The sequence below is a fragment of the Anomaloglossus baeobatrachus genome, chromosome 9 (assembly GCF_048569485.1).
Source record: "Anomaloglossus baeobatrachus isolate aAnoBae1 chromosome 9, aAnoBae1.hap1, whole genome shotgun sequence".
NCBI classification, from domain to species: domain Eukaryota; kingdom Metazoa; phylum Chordata; class Amphibia; order Anura; family Aromobatidae; genus Anomaloglossus; species Anomaloglossus baeobatrachus.
This window is the reverse complement of record NC_134361.1, coordinates 220,757,493-220,776,985: the sequence shown is the minus strand read 5'-3', so window position 1 is coordinate 220,776,985 and position 19,493 is coordinate 220,757,493. Positions and strand designations below refer to the sequence as shown.

At 53.6% G+C, this 19,493-nt stretch overlaps 1 protein-coding gene across 1 annotated transcript in view; it reads right to left on the bottom strand.

Annotated features, from left to right (window-relative positions):
* Window positions 1–240: 240 nt before the first annotated feature.
* Window positions 241–19,493, bottom strand: part of LOC142251620 (U3 small nucleolar ribonucleoprotein IMP4-like) — a 135,427-nt gene continuing 116,174 nt past the window's right edge. Inside the window, exon 5 of the mRNA XM_075324590.1 lies at window positions 241–396. Within this exon, the coding sequence (XP_075180705.1) occupies window positions 287–396 (110 nt within the window). The 3' untranslated portion in view covers window positions 241–286. The remainder of the gene's footprint in view (window positions 397–19,493) is intronic.

Here is a 19,493-nt window from a genome sequence, read left to right as displayed (position 1 = left end):
GTTATTAGCAGTTATTAGTGGTTATTAGCAGTTATTAGGGGTTATTAGCAGTTATTAGTGGTTATTAGCAGTTATTAGTGGTTATTAGCAGTTATTAGTGGTTATTAGCAGTTATTAGGGGTTATTAGCAGTTATTAGGGGTTATTAGCAGTTATTAGGGGTTATTCTGTTACTTGTTCTCTGTAGGTTACAGTTTACACTCATTAAAATAAGTTACATTGAAGAGATTCTCCACGTCCCGTCCTTATATAAAGATCTTTATTTACAGGTAACACACAAATACTATTCATTGGGTGAGATATTTCCTCTTCTTAGCGGTGTTGGTGTATGGATGCCAGCGCCACTCCACCTCTGCCGTGCCCTCATTCTCCAGGGTGCCCAGCTTTATCATGTACACTGCAAAGAGTAACAGCCGGTGATAAGTACGGAGCGCCGACACTGGGGCCCTGATACATCACAGCATTTCACAGGGGTTTCTACATGAAAACGTCTTAGACTATGTGGCCCCGGGACACTGTACTCGCGGATATATCCGCAGGTTTCCCGCAGCTGATCCCCGGAATCCGCAGCTATCCATACCTACGGGATTCCAACGAAATATCTGCGGGAAACCTGCGGACATTCATGTGACTTACCCACGGAAGTCTCCATAGTGGAGAGGCGGAACGTCCGCAGGAATAATTGACATGTAGTTACGTGCGGCTGCAGGACATCTGCAGCCGCACATACCGCAGCATGGACACAGCACTCCCCATGTCCCATAGGATAACATGGGGAGTGTCTGTACTTGCTAAAACCTCCGGATTTATCTAGAAAATCCAGATAAATCCGCAGGTTTTCAGCAGCAAAATCCACTGGTACAGAGTCCCGTGGGCACAAAGCTTTAATCTGTGAAGAGTCGGACGATCTTATAACTCGGACGGGGATTGCAATGCTTGGACTGGCCGGCGGCTCTCCCCACCAAAGAGTGACTGCTGCATAGAGGAGCATGAGGCCGTTGTGCTCGGGTGGGGAGAGCCGCCGGCCAGTCCAAGCCTGCCATCCCCGTCCGACTCTTCCCTTAGTGACAGTGGTTTGCGACAAATTCATCAAACTATTTGCTGCTTTTTAAGGCCCTGTGCACACGCTGCGGCTTTTACCACAGATTTGCTGCAGAAAATGTTTTTAACATTGCTACAGTCATTCCCCAGCAAAACCTATGGGTTTAAAAAAAAATGCGTTTTTTCTTTGTCGCTCCATTGGGAGACCCAGACAATTAGGTGTATAGGCTATGCCTCCGGAGGCCGCACAAAGTATTACACTAAAAGTGTAAAGCCCCTCCCCTTCTGCCTATACACCCCCCGTGCTCCCACGGGCTCCTCAGTTTTTTGCTTTGTGCGAAGGAGGCAGACATGCACAGCACAGCTCCACAGATTAGTCAGCAGCAGCTGCTGACTATGTCGGATGGAAGAAAAGTGGGCCCATATAGGGCCCCCAGCATGCTCCCTTCTCACCCCACTCTTGTCGGCGGTGTGGTTAAGGTTGAGGTATCCATTGCGGGTACGGAGGCTGGAGCCCACATGCTGTTTTTCCTTCCCCATCCCCCTTAGGGCTCTGGGTGAAGTGGGATCCTATCGGTCTCCAGGCACTGAGACCGTGCTTCATCCACAACTCCTGTGGAGCCTGCTGGATAGGAGCCGGGTATCGTTCAGGGACATGGCCCTGCTACTTGGAGGTACTCTGTGTCCCTGTGGGGACCGCGCACAGCAACACTCCAGCATTGCTGGGTGTGCTAGTGCACCGGGGACCGCGGCGCTGACCGGGTTAATGTGCCATTACACACTCAGCGTCGCTGAGTGTGTTTATGTAGGGGGACTACCGCACTACCGCCGCCGCCATGTTTTAACACTGCGGCGCGGCTGGGACTTGTAGTGCGCCGGGGACTTCCTCGCGGCCGCGCTTTTATGGCAGCCGCGCTTATTACTTGAGTCCCCGGCTTGTACGGCCTAGTGTTTCCTCCTCCCGCCCACAGCCCTGACAGGCAGGGGTAGGGCGGGACGCTGTACAGACGTGCAGCAGTGAGGGCTGGAGCATGCTTTGCATACTCCACCCCCCTCACTGTGCACTGTGAGGCACCAGTTCCCGCACTTTCTGGGTCACGCCCACGGCTCCCTCATCTCCTCAGGACGCCGGCAGCCATTCCTGTCAGCTCCTCGGACGCTGCAGAGGGGGACAAATTCTGGGAGACCCAGGCAGGGATTATGGTGGCCTCACAACCGTTTTAATCGGGTGGTAAGCAGCACCTGTGGTGCTAGCCCCAGTGTGCAGAAGTGTAATTATATATTTATGATATTTTACACTGTATAGTGCACAGTTGCTTTCTGGCTATATTCCCTATTGTGTTACTCAGGGAAGACATAGCATGGCGCCCACAAAAGGCAGGGGTGCCAAAACACAGGCTTACTATGCTGCCTGCGCCGCATGTACGACGCCGCTACCGGCAGGTTCCACTGACCCTCACTGTGTGCACTGCTCGGCCCCTGCTGCACTTACTCAGCCGGAGCCTCTGCTAGGGGGGGCCCAGGGGGCTCCACCTGCTGACACTGTCCAGGTGACAGGGACGGAGTTTGCAGTCTTTAAGGATAAACTCTCTGAGACTATGGCTAAGATACTAGAAGCCTTGCAGTCCAGACCGGTATCTCAGCACAGGGACTCTGTTGAATCATTGTTCCCTGGCCCCCCTCAGTTGGACCAACAATGTCCCCCCGGGGATTATCATAGAAACCTGGCTGAGGGCTCTGACACAGACCCCAGTCCCAGACCGACTAAGCGAGCTCGCTTGGCAATTCCCTCGACATCATCATATTGTTCAGGGTCTCAGCGAGGGGAATCTCTGGTTGATGACGCGGAGGTAGCTGATCAGGATTCTGATCCTGAGGCCGCTCTCAATCTTGATACTCCTGACGGGGACGCAATAGTGAACGATCTTATTGCGTCCATCAATCGTATGTTGGATATTTCTCCCTCAGCTCCTCCGGTGGAGGAGTCAGCTTCTCAGCAGGAGAAATTCCGTTTCAGGTTTCCCAAGCGTACAACGAGTATGTTTCTGGACCACTCTGATTTCAGAGAGGCAGTCCAGAATCACCATGCTTGTCCAGATAAGCGTTTTTCTAAGCGCCTTAAGGATACACGTTATCCCTTTCCCCCTGACGTGGTCAAGGGTTGGACTCAGTGTCCCAAGGTGGATCCTCCAATCTCCAGACTGGCGGCTAGATCCATACTTGCAGTTGAAGATGGGGCTTCACTCAAAGATGCCACTGACAGACAGATGGAGCTCTGGTTGAAATCCATCTATGAAGCTATCGGCGCTTCTTTTGCCCCAGCATTCGCAGCCGTATGGGCGCTACAAGCTATATCAGCAGGTCAAGCGCAAATTGACGCAGCCACACGCACTTCCGCGCCGCAGGTGGCGTCCATAACCGCTCAGACGTCAGCAATGGCGTCTTACGCTATTAATGCTGTCCTGGACTCTGCGAGCCGTACGGCGGTTGCATCCGCCAATTCGGTGGTACTCCGCAGGGCCTTGTGGCTACGGGAATGGAAGGCAGATTCTGCTTCCAAAAAGCGCTTAACTAGTTTGCCAATTTCTGGCGACCGATTGTTTGGCGAGCGTTTGGCTGAAATCATCAAACAATCCAAGGGAAAAGATACATCCTTACCCCAGCCCAAACCGAACATACCCCAACAGAGGAGGGGGCAGTCGAGGTTTCGGTCCTTTCGGGGCGCGGGCAGGTCCCAATTCTCCTCGTCCAAAAGGCCTCAGAAAGATCAAAGGAACTCTGATTCATGGCGGTCTAAGTCACGTCCTAAAAAGACGACCACAGGAGGTGCCGCTACCAAAGCGGCTTCCTCATGACTTTCGGCCTCCCCACTCCGCATCTTCGGTCGGTGGCAGGCTCTCCCGCTTTTGCGACACCTGGCTGCCACGGGTAAAAGACCGTTGGGTGAGAGACATTCTGTCTCACGGTTACAAGATAGAGTTCACCTCTCGTCCCCCGACTCGATTCTTCAGGTCATCCCCGCCTCCCGAGCGAGCCGAGGCTCTTCTGCAGGCGCTGGGCACTCTGAAGGCAGAAGGAGTGGTGGTCCCTGTTCCTCTTCAGCAACAGGGTCACGGTTGTTACTCCAACCTGTTTGTGGTCCCAAAGAAGGACGGGTCTTTTCTTCAGCGCTCTATTGGGAGACCCAGACGATTGGGTATAGCTACTGCCTCCGGAGGCCACACAAAGCACTACACTAAAAAGTGCAAGGCCCCTCCCCTTCTGGCTATACCCCCCCGTGGTATCACGGGTTCTCCAGTTTTCAAGCTTTGTGCGAAGGAGGTCAGACATCCATGCATAGCTCCACAGATTTTAGTCAGCAGTAGCTGCTGACTATTTCGGATGGAAGAAAAGAGGGCCCATATAGGGCCCCCAGCATGCTCCCTTCTCACCCGTTGATGGTGTTGTAAGGTTGAGGTACCTATTGCTGGTACGGAGGCTGGAGCCCACATGCTGCTTTCCTTCCACATCCCCCTGGGGGGCTCTGAGGAAGTGGGATCCTGCCGGCCTCAAAGCTCTGACGCCGGGCTCCATCCACAGACCCATTTGAACCTGCTGGATACGGAGCTGGAGTACCGTTCAGGGACATGGCCCTGCACCATTACAGGTACTCTGTGTCCCCGTACACACAGGCACAGCACACTCCAGACTTGCTGGGTGTGCTAGTGCGCCGGGGACAGTAAAGGGTTACAGTCACTGCAGCTTTGCTGAGTGACTTTGTGTATTGGGAACTACCGCGCCGGACGCTCCGGGAGCGGCGGCGCGGCTGGGACTTGTAGTTCGCCGGGGTCTGGGCGCCGACCGCGCTTTTATGGCGGCGGCGCTTATAAATCCAGTCCCCGGCTTCTGCGGCCTAGTGCCGCTTCGTTCCCGCCCCCTCCCTGTCACTCAGGGAAGGGGACAGACGCTGAGCAATCAGCAGCGCCGAGGGCTGGAGCCTTATTTACATGCTCCAGCCCTCTCACTGCACACTGTCGGACGCCGGATTCCCGCTCTGACTTGGGGCACGCCCACGGCCCGCCCCTCCTCACACGAGCTGGGGAAGACGCCGGCAGCCATTACTGCAGTCCGAGCTCGGACTTTCGGCAACCAGGCAGGACGGTGGCGACCATACACCCGCTTATAGGCGGGCGGTAAGCGGCACACATAGTGCTGACCCCAATATATACTGCAGTGTGTACATGTGTATTTTAACTGCATAGGTCGCTATATGCCCGCTTGGAGAGCGACACATCAGCAGCAGGAAAGCAGGTGTGCTAAGGCACAGGCTTTCTAGGCTGCTTGTATTGCACGTACTGAAGTGTTCATTTGTGTTTATGCTTGTATGCTATACACTGCACTGTACAGTCGCTAGTCTTAGCTATATTCTCCTGGAATGGCTAGACTACAGCAGCAGAAAACCAAGGGTGCTGGGGCACAGGTTTGTTTCTATGCTGCTTGTATTGCATGGGCTGCAGTGTGCATTTGTACTTGTGCTTGTATGCTATACATTGCACTGTATGGTCACTCTTCTGGGCTATATTCCCCTAGATGACTAGTCTACAGCAGCAGAAGAGCAGAGGTGCCAGGGCACAGGCTTCTATGCTGCTTGTATTGCTTGTGCTGCAGTGTTCATTTGTACTTTATGCTTGTATGCTATACATTGCACTGTACGGTCACCAATCTTGGCTATATACTTCTAGATGGCTAGTCGGCAGCGGCAAAAAAGCAACACAGATTTTCAGTGCTGTTTTTACTACATGGGATGCTGTTCATGACACCGTCCCATTGTGTGCATGCTCCCCTGTAGCACTTCGTCTGCCGGGGTCTCTAGCACTTCGTCTGCCGGGGTCTCTACTAGTCGTGGCCAAAGAAACCACCTGTCATCCCTGTCCAAGGACAGGGACGGAGTTGCAGTTTCGACAGATATATTGTCATAAGATAGAGACTTGCAGTCCAGACAGGCCATGGGCAATCTTCCTGACCAACCTCATTTGGAACGGGGGGGTCCCAGGAGGACTCTCTGTATGATAAGGCAGCTCTCCAGGACTTTGATCCTGACATCGCTATCAATCCGGATACACCGGATGGTAACGCCATACGGAATGATCCTATAGCGTCCATCAATGGAAGGTTGGATCTTTCTCCCTCAGCTCCCCCAGTGGAGGAGTCAGCTTCACAGCAGGAGAAGTCCCTTTTCAGTATCTCAAACGGATATTGAGTATTTTTCTGGCCACGCTGACTTCAGAGAAGCAGTCCAGAAACACCACGCTTACCAGATAAGCGTCTTCTCCAAACGTTTTTAAGATACACGTTATCCCTTTTCCCCTGACGTGGTCAAGCGCTGGACCCAGGGTCCAAAGGTGGATTCTCCAATCTCCAGGCTTGCGTCTAGAGCCATAGTTGCACTGGAGATGGGGCTTCACTTAAAGATGCCATTCACAAACAGATGGACTCTGGTTGAAATCTGTCTAGGAGGCTATCGGCGTGTCGGTTGCTCCGGCATTCACAGCCGTATAGGCAACCTAACCTTTTCAGCTGTTCTTGCGCAGCTGGCCTTGAGCACATGTACATCTGTACCGCAGAGGCGTCCGTAACTCCGCAATGTCTGCACTGCGACTTACCCTTTTAATGCTGTCCTAAAAGTACAGTCGAGGTTTCGGTCCTTCCCAAGCTCGGGCAGGTCCCAATTGTCCTCGTGCAAAAGGGCTACAAAACCTCAGACGGGCTCAGATTCCGGCCGGGCTCAATCACGCCCAAGGAAGGCAGCCGGAGGAACCGCTACCAAGGCGGTCTCCTCATGACTCTCAGCTCTCTCTCTCTCTCCGCATCCGCGGTTGATGGCAGACTCCCCCGCCTTTGGCGACATTTAGCTGCCACAGGTCACAGACCGGTGGGTGACGGACATTGTGCTCACGTGCACAGGACAGTGTTCTGTTCTCGTCCTCCGACTCCATTCTTCAGAACGGCCCCACCTCCCCACCGAGCAGATGCCCTGCTGCAGGCGGTGGACGCTCTAAGAGCAGAAGGAGTGGTGATCCCTGTCCCCCCTCAGGAACGAGGGCGAGGGTTTGTACTCCAATCTCTTTGTGGCTCCAAAAAAGGACGGCTCCTTCCGTCCTGTTCTGGACCTAAAACTGCTCAATAAGCATGCGAACGCCAGGCGGTTCCGGATGGAATCCCTCCGATCCGTCATTACCTCAATGTCTCGAGGAGACTTCCTTGCCTCAACAGACATCAAAGATGCCTATCTCCACGTGCCAATTGCTACGGAGCACCAACGTTTTCTACGTTTTGTGATAGGAGACGACCATCTTCAGTTCGTAGCTCTGCCATTCGGTCTGGCGACAGCCCCACGGGTGTTCACCAAGGTCATGGCAGCAGTGGTAGCAGTCTTGCACTCTCAGGGACACCCGGTGATCCCTTACTTGGACGATCTACTCGTCAAAGCACCCTCCCTCGAGGCATGACAACGCAGCCTGAATGTTACGCTGGAGACTCTCCAGACTTTCGGGTGGATCATCAATTTGGCAAGGTCAAATCGGTCACCGACTCAATCACTAACGTATCTCGGCATGGAGTTCACACTCTCTCAGCGATAGTGAAGCTTCCGCTGAACAAGCAGCGTTCACTGCAAACAGAGGTGCAGTCTCTCCTTCAAGGCCAGTCGCACCCCTTAAGGCGCCTCATGCACTTCCTAGGGAAGATGGTGGCAGCCATGGAGGCAGTTCCCTTTGCGCAGTTTCATCTGCGCCAACTGCAAGGGGACATTCTCCGCCAATGGGACGGGCAGTCAACCTCCCTGGACAGGAAAGTCTCCCTTTCCCAGACGGCCAAGGACTCTCTGCAATGGTGGCTTATTCCCACCTCATTGTCACAGTGAAGATCCTTCCTACCCCCATCCTGGGCAGTGGTCACGACAGATACGAGTCTGTCAGGGTGGGGAGCAGTTTGTCTCCGCCACAGGGCTCAGGGGACGTGGACTCAGCAGGAGTCCACCCTTCAGATCAATGTTCTGGAAATCGGGGCAGGGTATCTTACCCTACTAGCTTTCCAGCAGTGGCTAGAAAGAGAGCAGATCCGAATCCAGTCGGACAACTCCACAGCGGTGGCATACATCAACCACCAAGGAGGGACGCGCAGTCGGCAAGCCTTCCAGGAAGTCCGGCGAATCCTCATGTGGGTGGAGGACACAGCATCCACCATATCCGCAGGTCACATCCCGGGCGTAGAAAACTGGGAAGCAGACTTCCTCAGTCGCCAGGGTATGGACGCAGGGGAATGGTCCCTTCACCCGGACGTGTTTCAGGAAATCTGTCGCCGCTGGGGGGTGCCGGACGTCGACCTAATGGCGTCTCGGCACAACAACAAGGTCCCGGCATTTATGGCACGATCGCGCGATCACAGAGCTCTGGCGGCAGACGCTTTAGTGCAAGATTGGTCGCAGTTCCGGCTCACATATGTGTTTCCACCTCTGGCACTCTTGCCCAGAGTACTGCGCAAAAAATCAGATCCGATTGCAGCCGCGTCATACTCGTCGCCCCAGACTGGCCGAGGAGATCGTGGTACCCGGATCTGTGGCATCTCACGGTCGGCCGACCGTGGTCACTACCAGGCTGGCCAGACTTACTGTCCCAAGGGCCGTTTTTCCATCGGAATTCTGCGGCCCTGAACCTGACTGTGTGGCCATTGAGTCCTGGATTTTAGCGTCTTCAGGATTATCCCAAGGGGTCGTTGCCACCATGAAACAGGCTAGGAAGTCCACCTCTGCTAAGATCTACCACAGAACGTGGAAGATTTTCTTAACCTGGTGCTCGGCTCAGGGAGTGTCTCCCTGGCCATTTGCATTGCCTACTTTTCTTTCCTTCCTGCAATCGGGGTTAGAAAAGGGCTTGTCGCTCGGCTTCCTTAAGGGGGAAGTCTCGGCACTATCCGTGTTTTTTCAGAAGCGTCTAGCACGTCTTTCTAAGGTGCGCACGTTCCTACAGGGGGTCTGTCATATCGTACCCCCGTACAAGCGGCCGTTAGATCCATGGGATCTCAACAGGGTATTAGTTGCTCTCCAGAAGCCGCCTTTCGAGCCTCTGAAGGAAGTTTCCTTTCTCGCCTGTCACAGAAGGTGGCGTTTCTCGTTGCGATCACATCGCTTCGGCGAGTGTCTGAGCTGGCAGCTCTGTCATCCAAGGCTCCCTTCCTGGTGTTCCACCAGGACAAGGTAGTGCTGCGCCCCATTCCGGAGTTTCTCCCTAAGGTCGTATCCTCATTTCATCTTAATCAGGATATATCCTTGCCTTCCTTTTGTCCTCATCCGGTTCACCGGTATGAAAAGGACTTACGTTTGTTAGATCTGGTGAGAGCACTCAGACTCTACATTTCCCGCACGGCGCCCATGCGCCGTTCCGATGCACTTTTTGTCCTTGTCGCTGGTCCGCGCAAGGGGTTGCAGGCTTCTAAAGCCACCCTGGCTCGATGGATCAAAGAACCAATTCTAGAGGCCTACCGTTCTGCGGGGCTTCCGGTTCCTTCAGGGCTAAAAGCCCACTCAACCAGAGCCGTGGGTGCGTCCTGGGCATTACGACACCAGGCTTCGGCTCAACAAGTGTACCAGGCAGCTACCTGGTCCAGTCTGCACACTTTCACCAAGCATTATCAGGTGCATACCTATGCTTCGGCGGATGCCAGCTTAGGTAGAAGAGTCCTGCAGGCGGCAGTGACACCCCCGTAGGGGAGGGCTGTTTTGCAGCCCTAACATGAGGTATTTCTTTACCCACCCAGGGACAGCTTTTGGACGTCCCAATCGTCTGGGTCTCCCAATAGAGCGCTGAAGAAGAAGGGAATTTTGTTACTTACCGTAAATTCCTTTTCTTCTAGCTCTTATTGGGAGACCCAGCACCCGCCCTGTTGTCCTTCGGGATGTTTTTGTTGTTTGCGGGTACACATGTTGTTCATGTTGAACGGTTTTTCAGTTCTCCGATGTTACTCGGAGTTAATTTGTTTAAACCAGTTATTGGCTTTCCTCCTTCTTGCTTTGGCACTAAAACTGGAGAACCCGTGATACCACGGGGGGGTATAGCCAGAAGGGGAGGGGCCTTGCACTTTTTAGTGTAGTGCTTTGTGTGGCCTCCGGAGGCAGTAGCTATACCCCAATCGTCTGGGTCTCCCAATAAGAGCTAGAAGAAAAGGAATTTACGGTAAGTAACAAAATTCCCTTCTTTAACTGCATAGGTCGCTATATGCCCGCTTGGAGAGCGACACATCAGCAGCAGGAAAGCAGGTGTGCTAAGGCACAGGCTTTCTAGGCTGCTTGTATTGCACGTACTGAAGTGTTCATTTGTGTTTATGCTTGTATGCTATACACTGCACTGTACAGTCGCTAGTCTTAGCTATATTCTCCTGGAATGGCTAGACTACAGCAGCAGAAAACCAAGGGTGCTGGGGCACAGGTTTTTTTCTATGCTGCTTGTATTGCATGGGCTGCAGTGTGCATTTGTACTTGTGCTTGTATGCTATACATTGCACTGTATGGTCACTCTTCTGGGCTATATTCCCCTAGATGACTAGTCTACAGCAGCAGAAGAGCAGAGGTGCCAGGGCACAGGCTTCTATGCTGCTTGTATTGCTTGTGCTGCAATGTTCATTTGTACTTTATGCTTGTATGCTATACATTGCACTGTACGGTCACCAATCTTGGCTTTATACTTCTAGATGGCTAGTCGGCAGCGGCAAAAAAGCAACACAGATTTTCAGTGCTGTTTTTACTACATGGGATGCTGTTCATGACACCGTCCCATTGTGTGCATGCTCCCCTGTAGCACTTCGTCTGCCGGGGTCTCTAGCACTTCGTCTGCCGGGGTCTCTACTAGTCGTGGCCAAAGAAACCACCTGTCATCCCTGTCCAAGGACAGGGACGGAGTTGCAGTTTCGACAGATATATTGTCATAAGATAGAGACTTGCAGTCCAGACAGGCCATGGGCAATCTTCCTGACCAACCTCATTTGGAACGGGGGGGTCCCAGGAGGACTCTCTGTATGATAAGGCAGCTCTCCAGGACTTTGATCCTGACATCGCTATCAATCCGGATACACCGGATGGTAACGCCATACGGAATGATCCTATAGCGTCCATCAATGGAAGGTTGGATCTTTCTCCCTCAGCTCCCCCAGTGGAGGAGTCAGCTTCACAGCAGGAGAAGTCCCTTTTCAGTATCTCAAACGGATATTGAGTATTTTTCTGGCCACGCTGACTTCAGAGAAGCAGTCCAGAAACACCACGCTTACCAGATAAGCGTCTTCTCCAAACGTTTTTAAGATACACGTTATCCCTTTTCCCCTGACGTGGTCAAGCGCTGGACCCAGGGTCCAAAGGTGGATTCTCCAATCTCCAGGCTTGCGTCTAGAGCCATAGTTGCACTGGAGATGGGGCTTCACTTAAAGATGCCATTCACAGACAGATGGACTCTGGTTGAAATCTGTCTAGGAGGCTATCGGCGTGTCGGTTGCTCCGGCATTCACAGCCGTATAGGCAACCTAACCTTTTCAGCTGTTCTTGCGCAGCTGGCCTTGAGCACATGTACATCTGTACCGCAGAGGCGTCCGTAACTCCGCAATGTCTGCACTGCGACTTACCCTATTAATGCTGTCCTAAAAGTACAGTCGAGGTTTCGGTCCTTCCCAAGCTCGGGCAGGTCCCAATTGTCCTCGTGCAAAAGGGCTACATAACCTCAGACGGGCTCAGATTCCGGCCGGGCTCAATCACGCCCAAGGAAGGCAGCCGGAGGAACCGCTACCAAGGCGGTCTCCTCATGACTCTCAGCTCTCTCTCTCTCTCTCCGCATCCGCAGTTGATGGCAGACTCCCCCGCCTTTGGCGACATTTAGCTGCCACAGGTCACAGACCGGTGGGTGACGGACATTGTGCTCACGTGCACAGGACAGTGTTCTGTTCTCGTCCTCCGACTCCATTCTTCAGAACGGCCCCACCTCCCCACCGAGCAGATGCCCTGCTGCAGGCGGTGGACGCTCTAAGAGCAGAAGGAGTGGTGATCCCTGTCCCCCCTCAGGAACGAGGGCGAGGGTTTGTACTCCAATCTCTTTGTGGCTCCAAAAAAGGACGGCTCCTTCCGTCCTGTTCTGGACCTAAAGCTGCTCAATAAGCATGCGAACGCCAGGCGGTTCCGGATGGAATCCCTCCGATCCGTCATTACCTCAATGTCTCGAGGAGACTTCCTTGCCTCAACAGACATCAAAGATGCCTATCTCCACGTGCCAATTGCTACGGAGCACCAACGTTTTCTACGTTTTGTGATAGGAGACGACCATCTTCAGTTCGTAGCTCTGCCATTCGGTCTGGCGACAGCCCCACGGGTGTTCACCAAGGTCATGGCAGCAGTGGTAGCAGTCTTGCACTCTCAGGGACACCCGGTGATCCCTTACTTGGACGATCTACTCGTCAAAGCACCCTCCCTCGAGGCATGACAACGCAGCCTGAATGTTACGCTGGAGACTCTCCAGACTTTCGGGTGGATCATCAATTTGGCAAGGTCAAATCGGTCACCGACTCAATCACTAACGTATCTCGGCATGGAGTTCACACTCTATCAGCGATAGTGAAGCTTCCGCTGAACAAGCAGCGTTCACTGCAAACAGAGGTGCAGTCTCTCCTTCAAGGCCAGTCGCACCCCTTAAGGCGCCTCATGCACTTCCTAGGGAAGATGGTGGCAGCCATGGAGGCAGTTCCCTTTGCGCAGTTTCATCTGCGCCAACTGCAAGGGGACATTCTCCGCCAATGGGACGGGCAGTCAACCTCCCTGGACAGGAAAGTCTCCCTTTCCCAGACGGCCAAGGACTCTCTGCAATGGTGGCTTATTCCCACCTCATTGTCACAGTGAAGATCCTTCCTACCCCCATCCTGGGCAGTGGTCACGACAGATGCGAGTCTGTCAGGGTGGGGAGCAGTTTGTCTCCGCCACAGGGCTCAGGGGACGTGGACTCAGCAGGAGTCCACCCTTCAGATCAATGTTCTGGAAATCGGGGCAGGGTATCTTACCCTACTAGCTTTCCAGCAGTGGCTAGAAAGAGAGCAGATCCGAATCCAGTCGGACAACTCCACAGCGGTGGCATACATCAACCACCAAGGAGGGACGCGCAGTCGGCAAGCCTTCCAGGAAGTCCGGCGAATCCTCATGTGGGTGGAGGACACAGCATCCACCATATCCGCAGTTCACATCCCGGGCGTAGAATACTGGGAAGCAGACTTCCTCAGTCGCCAGGGTATGGACGCAGGGGAATGGTCCCTTCACCCGGACGTGTTTCAGGAAATCTGTCGCCGCTGGGGGGTGCCGGACGTCGACCTAATGGCGTCTCGGCACAACAACAAGGTCCCGGCATTTATGGCACGATCGCGCGATCTCAGAGCTCTGGCGGCAGACGCCTTAGTGCAAGATTGGTCGCAGTTCCGGCTCACATATGTGTTTCCACCTCTGGCACTCTTGCCCAGAGTACTGCGCAAAAAATCAGATCCGATTGCAGCCGCGTCATACTCGTCGCCCCAGACTGGCCGAGGAGATCGTGGTACCCGGATCTGTGGCATCTCACGGTCGGCCGACCGTGGTCACTACCAGGCTGGCCAGACTTACGGTCCCAAGGGCCGTTTTTCCATCGGAATTCTGCGGCCCTGAACCTGACTGTGTGGCCATTGAGTCCTGGATCCTAGCGTCTTCAGGTTTATCCCAAGGGGTCGCTCGGCTTCCTTAAGGGGTCGTTGCCACCATGAAACAGGCTAGGAAGTCCACCTCTGCTAAGATCTACCACAGAACGTGGAAGATTTTCTTAACCTGGTGCTCGGCTCAGGGAGTGTCTCCCTGGCCATTTGCATTGCCTACTTTTCTTTCCTTCCTGCAATCGGGGTTAGAAAAGGGCTTGTCGCTCGGCTTCCTTAAGGAGGAAGTCTCGGCACTATCCGTGTTTTTTCAGAAGCGTCTAGCACGTCTTTCTAAGGTGCGCACGTTCCTACAGGGGGTCTGTCATATCGTACCCCCGTACAAGCGGCCGTTAGATCCATGGGATCTCAACAGGGTATTAGTTGCTCTCCAGAAGCCGCCTTTCGAGCCTCTGAAGGAAGTTTCCTTTCTCGCCTGTCACAGAAGGTGGCGTTTCTCGTTGCGATCACATCGCTTCGGCGAGTGTCTGAGCTGGCAGCTCTGTCATCCAAGGCTCCCTTCCTGGGGTTCCACCAGGACAAGGTAGTGCTGCGCCCCATTCCGGAGTTTCTCCCTAAGGTCGTATCCTCATTTCATCTTAATCAGGATATATCCTTGCCTTCCTTTTGTCCTCATCCGGTTCACCGGTATGAAAAGGACTTACGTTTGTTAGATCTGGTGAGAGCACTCAGACTCTACATTTCCCGCACGGCGCCCATGCGCCGTTCCGATGCACTTTTTGTCCTTGTCGCTGGTCCGCGCAAGGGGTTGCAGGCTTCTAAAGCCACCCTGGCTCGATGGATCAAAGAACCAATTCTAGAGGCCTACCGTTCTGCGGGGCTTCCGGTTCCTTCAGGGCTAAAAGCCCACTCAACCAGAGCCGTGGGTGCGTCCTGGGCATTACGACACCAGGCTTCAGCTCAACAAGTGTACCAGGCAGCTACCTGGTCCAGTCTGCACACTTTCACCAAGCATTATCAGGTGCATACCTATGCTTCGGCGGATGCCAGCTTAGGTAGAAGAGTCCTGCAGGCGGCAGTGACACCCCCGTAGGGGAGGGCTGTTTTGCAGCCCTAACATGAGGTATTTCTTTACCCACCCAGGGACAGCTTTTGGACGTCCCAATCGTCTGGGTCTCCCAATAGAGCGCTGAAGAAGAAGGGAATTTTGTTACTTACCGTAAATTCCTTTTCTTCTAGCTCTTATTGGGAGACCCAGCACCCGCCCTGTTGTCCTTCGGGATGTTTTTGTTGTTTGCGGGTACACATGTTGTTCATGTTGAACGGTTTTTCAGTTCTCCGATGTTACTCGGAGTTAATTTGTTTAAACCAGTTATTGGCTTTCCTCCTTCTTGCTTTGGCACTAAAACTGGAGAACCCGTGATACCACGGGGGGGTATAGCCAGAAGGGGAGGGGCCTTGCACTTTTTAGTGTAGTGCTTTGTGTGGCCTCCGGAGGCAGTAGCTATACCCAATCGTCTGGGTCTCCCAATAAGAGCTAGAAGAAAAGGAATTTACGGTAAGTAACAAAATTCCCTTCTCCGTCCTGTCCTGGACCTGAAACTGCTCAACAAACACGTAAAGACCAGGCGGTTCCGGATGGAATCCCTCCGCTCCGTCATCGCCTCAATGTCCCAGGGAGATTTCCTTGCATCGATCGATATCAAAGATGCTTATCTCCACGTACCGATTGCTCCAGAGCACCAGCGCTTCTTGCGCTTCGCCATAGGAGACGAACACCTACAGTTCGTGGCACTGCCGTTCGGCCTGGCAACAGCCCCACGGGTTTTCACCAAGGTTATGGCTACTGTAGTAGCGGTCCTCCACTCTCAGGGTCACTCGGTGATCCCTTACTTGGACGATCTCCTGATCAAGGCACCCTCTCAAGAGGCATGCCAACACAGCCTCGACGCTACTCTGGAGACTCTCCAGAGTTTCGGGTGGATCATCAATTTTCCAAAGTCAAATCTGACACCGGCCCAATCGCTGACATATCTTGGCATGGAGTTTCATACCCTCTCAGCGATAGTAAAGCTTCCGCTGATCAAGCAGCAGTCGCTACAGAAGGGGGTACAATCTCTCCTTCAAGGTCAGGCACACCCCTTGAGGCGCCTCATGCACTTCCTGGGGAAGATGGTGGCAGCAATGGAGGCAGTCCCTTTCGCGCAGTTTCACCTGCGTCCTCTTCAATGGGACATCCTTCGCAAATGGGACAGGAAGCCGACGTCCCTCGACAGGAACGTCTCTCTCTCTCAGGCGACAAAAGCTTCCCTTCGGTGGTGGCTTCTTCCCACTTCATTATCGAAGGGGAAATCCTTCCTACCCCCATCCTGGGAGGTGGTCACGACGGACGCGAGTCTGTCAGGGTGGGGAGCGGTTTTTCTCCACCACAGGGCTGAGGGTACGTGGACTCAGCAAGAGTCCTCGCTTCAGATCAATGTTCTGGAAATACGGGCAGTGTACCTTGCCCTGAAAGCGTTCCAGCAGTGGCTGGAAGGCAAGCAGATCCGAATTCAATCGGACAATTCCACAGCGGTGGCATACATCAACCACCAAGGCGGCACACGCAGTCGGCAAGCTTTCCAGGAAGTCCGGCGGATCTTGATGTGGGTGGAAGCCACGGCCTCCACCATCTCTGCAGTTCACATCCCGGGCGTGGAAAACTGGGAAGCAGATTATCTCAGACGCCAGGGCATGGACGCAGGGGAATGGTCCTTTCACCCGGACGTGTTTCAGGAGATTTGTTGCCGCTGGGGGGTGCCGGACGTCGACCTCATGGCGTCCCGGCACAACAACAAGGTACCGACGTTCATGGCACGGTCTCAAGATCCCAGAGCTCTGGCGGCAGACGCCTTAGTTCAGGATTGGTCGCAGTTTCAGCTCCCTTATGTGTTTCCTCCGCTGGCACTGTTGCCCAGAGTGTCACGCAAGATCAGGGCCGACTGCAGCCGCGTCATCCTCGTCGCTCCAGACTGGCCGAGGAGGTCGTGGTACCCGGATCTGTGGCATCTCACGGTCGGCCAACCGTGGGCACTACCAGACCGACCAGACTTGCTGTCTCAAGGGCCGTTTTTCCATCTGAATTCTGCGGCCCTCAACCTGACTGTGTGGCCATTGAGTCCTGGATCCTAGCGTCTTCAGGATTATCTCAAGAGGTCATTGCCACTATGAGACAAGCTAGGAAACCAACGTCCGCCAAGATCTACCACAGGACGTGGAAAATTTTCCTGTCATGGTGCTCTGCTCAGGGTTTTTCTCCCTGGCCTTTTGCCTTGCCCACTTTTCTGTCCTTCCTTCAATCTGGACTTGAAAAGGGTTTGTCGCTCGGCTCCCTTAAGGGACAAGTCTCAGCGCTCTCTGTGTTTTTCCAGAAGCGCCTAGCCAGACTTCCACAGGTACGCACGTTCCTGCAGGGGGTTTGTCACATCGTTCCTCCTTACAAGCGGCCGTTAGAACCCTGGGATCTGAACAGGGTGCTGACGGTTCTTCAGAAACCACCATTCGAGCCAATGAGGGATATTTCTCTCTCACGCCTTTCGCAGAAAGTGGTCTTCCTAGTAGCAGTCACCTCTCTTCGGAGAGTGTCTGAGCTAGCAGCGTTGTCGTGCAAAGCCCCTTTCCTGGTGTTTCACCAGGACAAGGTGGTTCTGCGTCCGGTTCCGGAATTTCTCCCCAAGGTGGTATCCCCCTTTCATCTCAATCAGGATATCTCCTTACCTTCTTTTTGTCCTCATCCAGTTCACCAATGTGAAAAGGATTTGCACTTGTTAGATCTGGTGAGAGCACTCAGACTCTACATTTCTCGTACGGCGCCCCTGCGCCGCTCGGATGCACTCTTTGTCCTTGTCGCTGGCCAGCGTAAAGGGTCACAGGCTTCCAAATCAACCCTGGCTCGGTGGATCAAGGAGCCAATTCTCGAAGCTTACCGTTCTGCTGGGCTTCCGGTTCCCGCAGGGCTGAAGGCCCATTCTACCAGAGCCGTGGGCGCGTCCTGGGCTTTGAGGCACCAGGCTACGGCTCAGCAGGTGTGTCAGGCGGCTACCTGGTCGAGCCTGCACACTTTCACGAAACACTATCAGGTTCATACCTATGCTTCGGCGGATGCCAGCCTAGGTAGACGAGTCCTTCAGGCGGCGGTTGCCCACCTGTAGGAAGGGGCCGTTTTACGGCTCCATTACGAGGTATTATTTTACCCACCCAGGGACTGCTTTTGGACGTCCCAATTGTCTGGGTCTCCCAATGGAGCGACAAAGAAGAAGGGAATTTTGTTTACTTACCGTAAATTCCTTTTCTTCTAGCTCTAATTGGGAGACCCAGCACCCGCCCCTGTTTTTTTGTTTACACATGTTGTTCATGTTGAATGGTTTCAGTTCTCCGATATTCCTTCGGATTGAATTTACTTTAAACCAGTTTATAATTTTTTCCTCCTTCTTGCTTTTGCACCAAAACTGAGGAGCCTGTGGGAGCACGGGGGGTGTATAGGCAGAAGGGGATGGGCTTTACACTTTTAGTGCAATACTTTGTGCGGCCTCCGGAGGCATAGCCTATACACCCAATTGTCTGGGTCTCCCAATTGGAGCTAGAAGAAAAGGAATTTACGGTAAGTGAACAAAATTCCCTTCTTTATACCTGTGGAATTAATGTGCATGTCACTTCTTTTCCGCAGGCACCTGCAGTTTTTGCCATAGATAATGGTAAAACTCCGCAGGGACCAACCTGCGGAAAAACAGCATGCGGATTTCGTTGCGGTTTTGGTGCATTTTTTAGCGCAGGTGCGGGATTCTTTCAAGGGGACCGGATTTTCCCTAAGGCTATGTGCGCACTAGACCGTTTTTCCCGCGGATTTACCCGCGGATTTGCCCCGGAAATTTCTTGAGAAATGTCTGCAATCTTTGTGCAGACATTTCCCATGAAATTCAATGAGAAAAAAAAATAGTTGTGCGCACTGTGCGGATTTTTCTCAAGAAAATTTCTTGAGAAAATTTTCTCGAGAAACTTTCTTGAGAAAATGTGCATGTCCATTAATTTCCGCAGGTACCTGCGGTATTCCGGGGGTATTCCGCAGGTAGCAATGATGTGCGGTATACCACCGGAATAGCCGCGATTTACCTGCGGTAATGCCCATCGCTGCCTGCGGTTTTGCAGGAAGCGATGTCATTATGCCAGGAAGAGGAAGCGGAGCAGACGTCACACTCCCTGGACGCCGCACAGAAGCACTTCCGTGCGACCTCCAGGTGCCCGTGCAGTGTGTGTCCTGCTCCGGCCTCGCGGCTGCCTGCACTGCAGTGTCAGTGTCTGCCCGCAGTCAGCAGCCTGTCACGCGGCAGCGCAGGCAGACACTGACATCCTGCAGTGCTGGGAGCCGCGGGGATGACAATCGCTGCTGTCAGGAGGTGAGATCATTACCTGCTGTGACGATCTCCTGCCTCCTGACGTCACCGCGGTCACTGCTGTCTATGCCCGTCTCGCGAGCGGCCCGAGACTGTCACTAGCGGTGACGTCACGGGCTCTCGCGATAAGTCAGTGACAGCGCTGACGTCAGCAGTACAGGAGATGATCACAGAAGGTAATGATCTCATCTATGCTCCTGATGGCAGCGCTCGTCATCCCCTGCAGTGACCTGAGCTGACCTATTGATGTTAGCTCAGGTCACTGCATTGCTCTCCCAGCCAATGGGGAACATTCTGTTTTTCATTGACTGGGACAGCGACTATGGTATGGATCGCCGTGCCCCCCCCC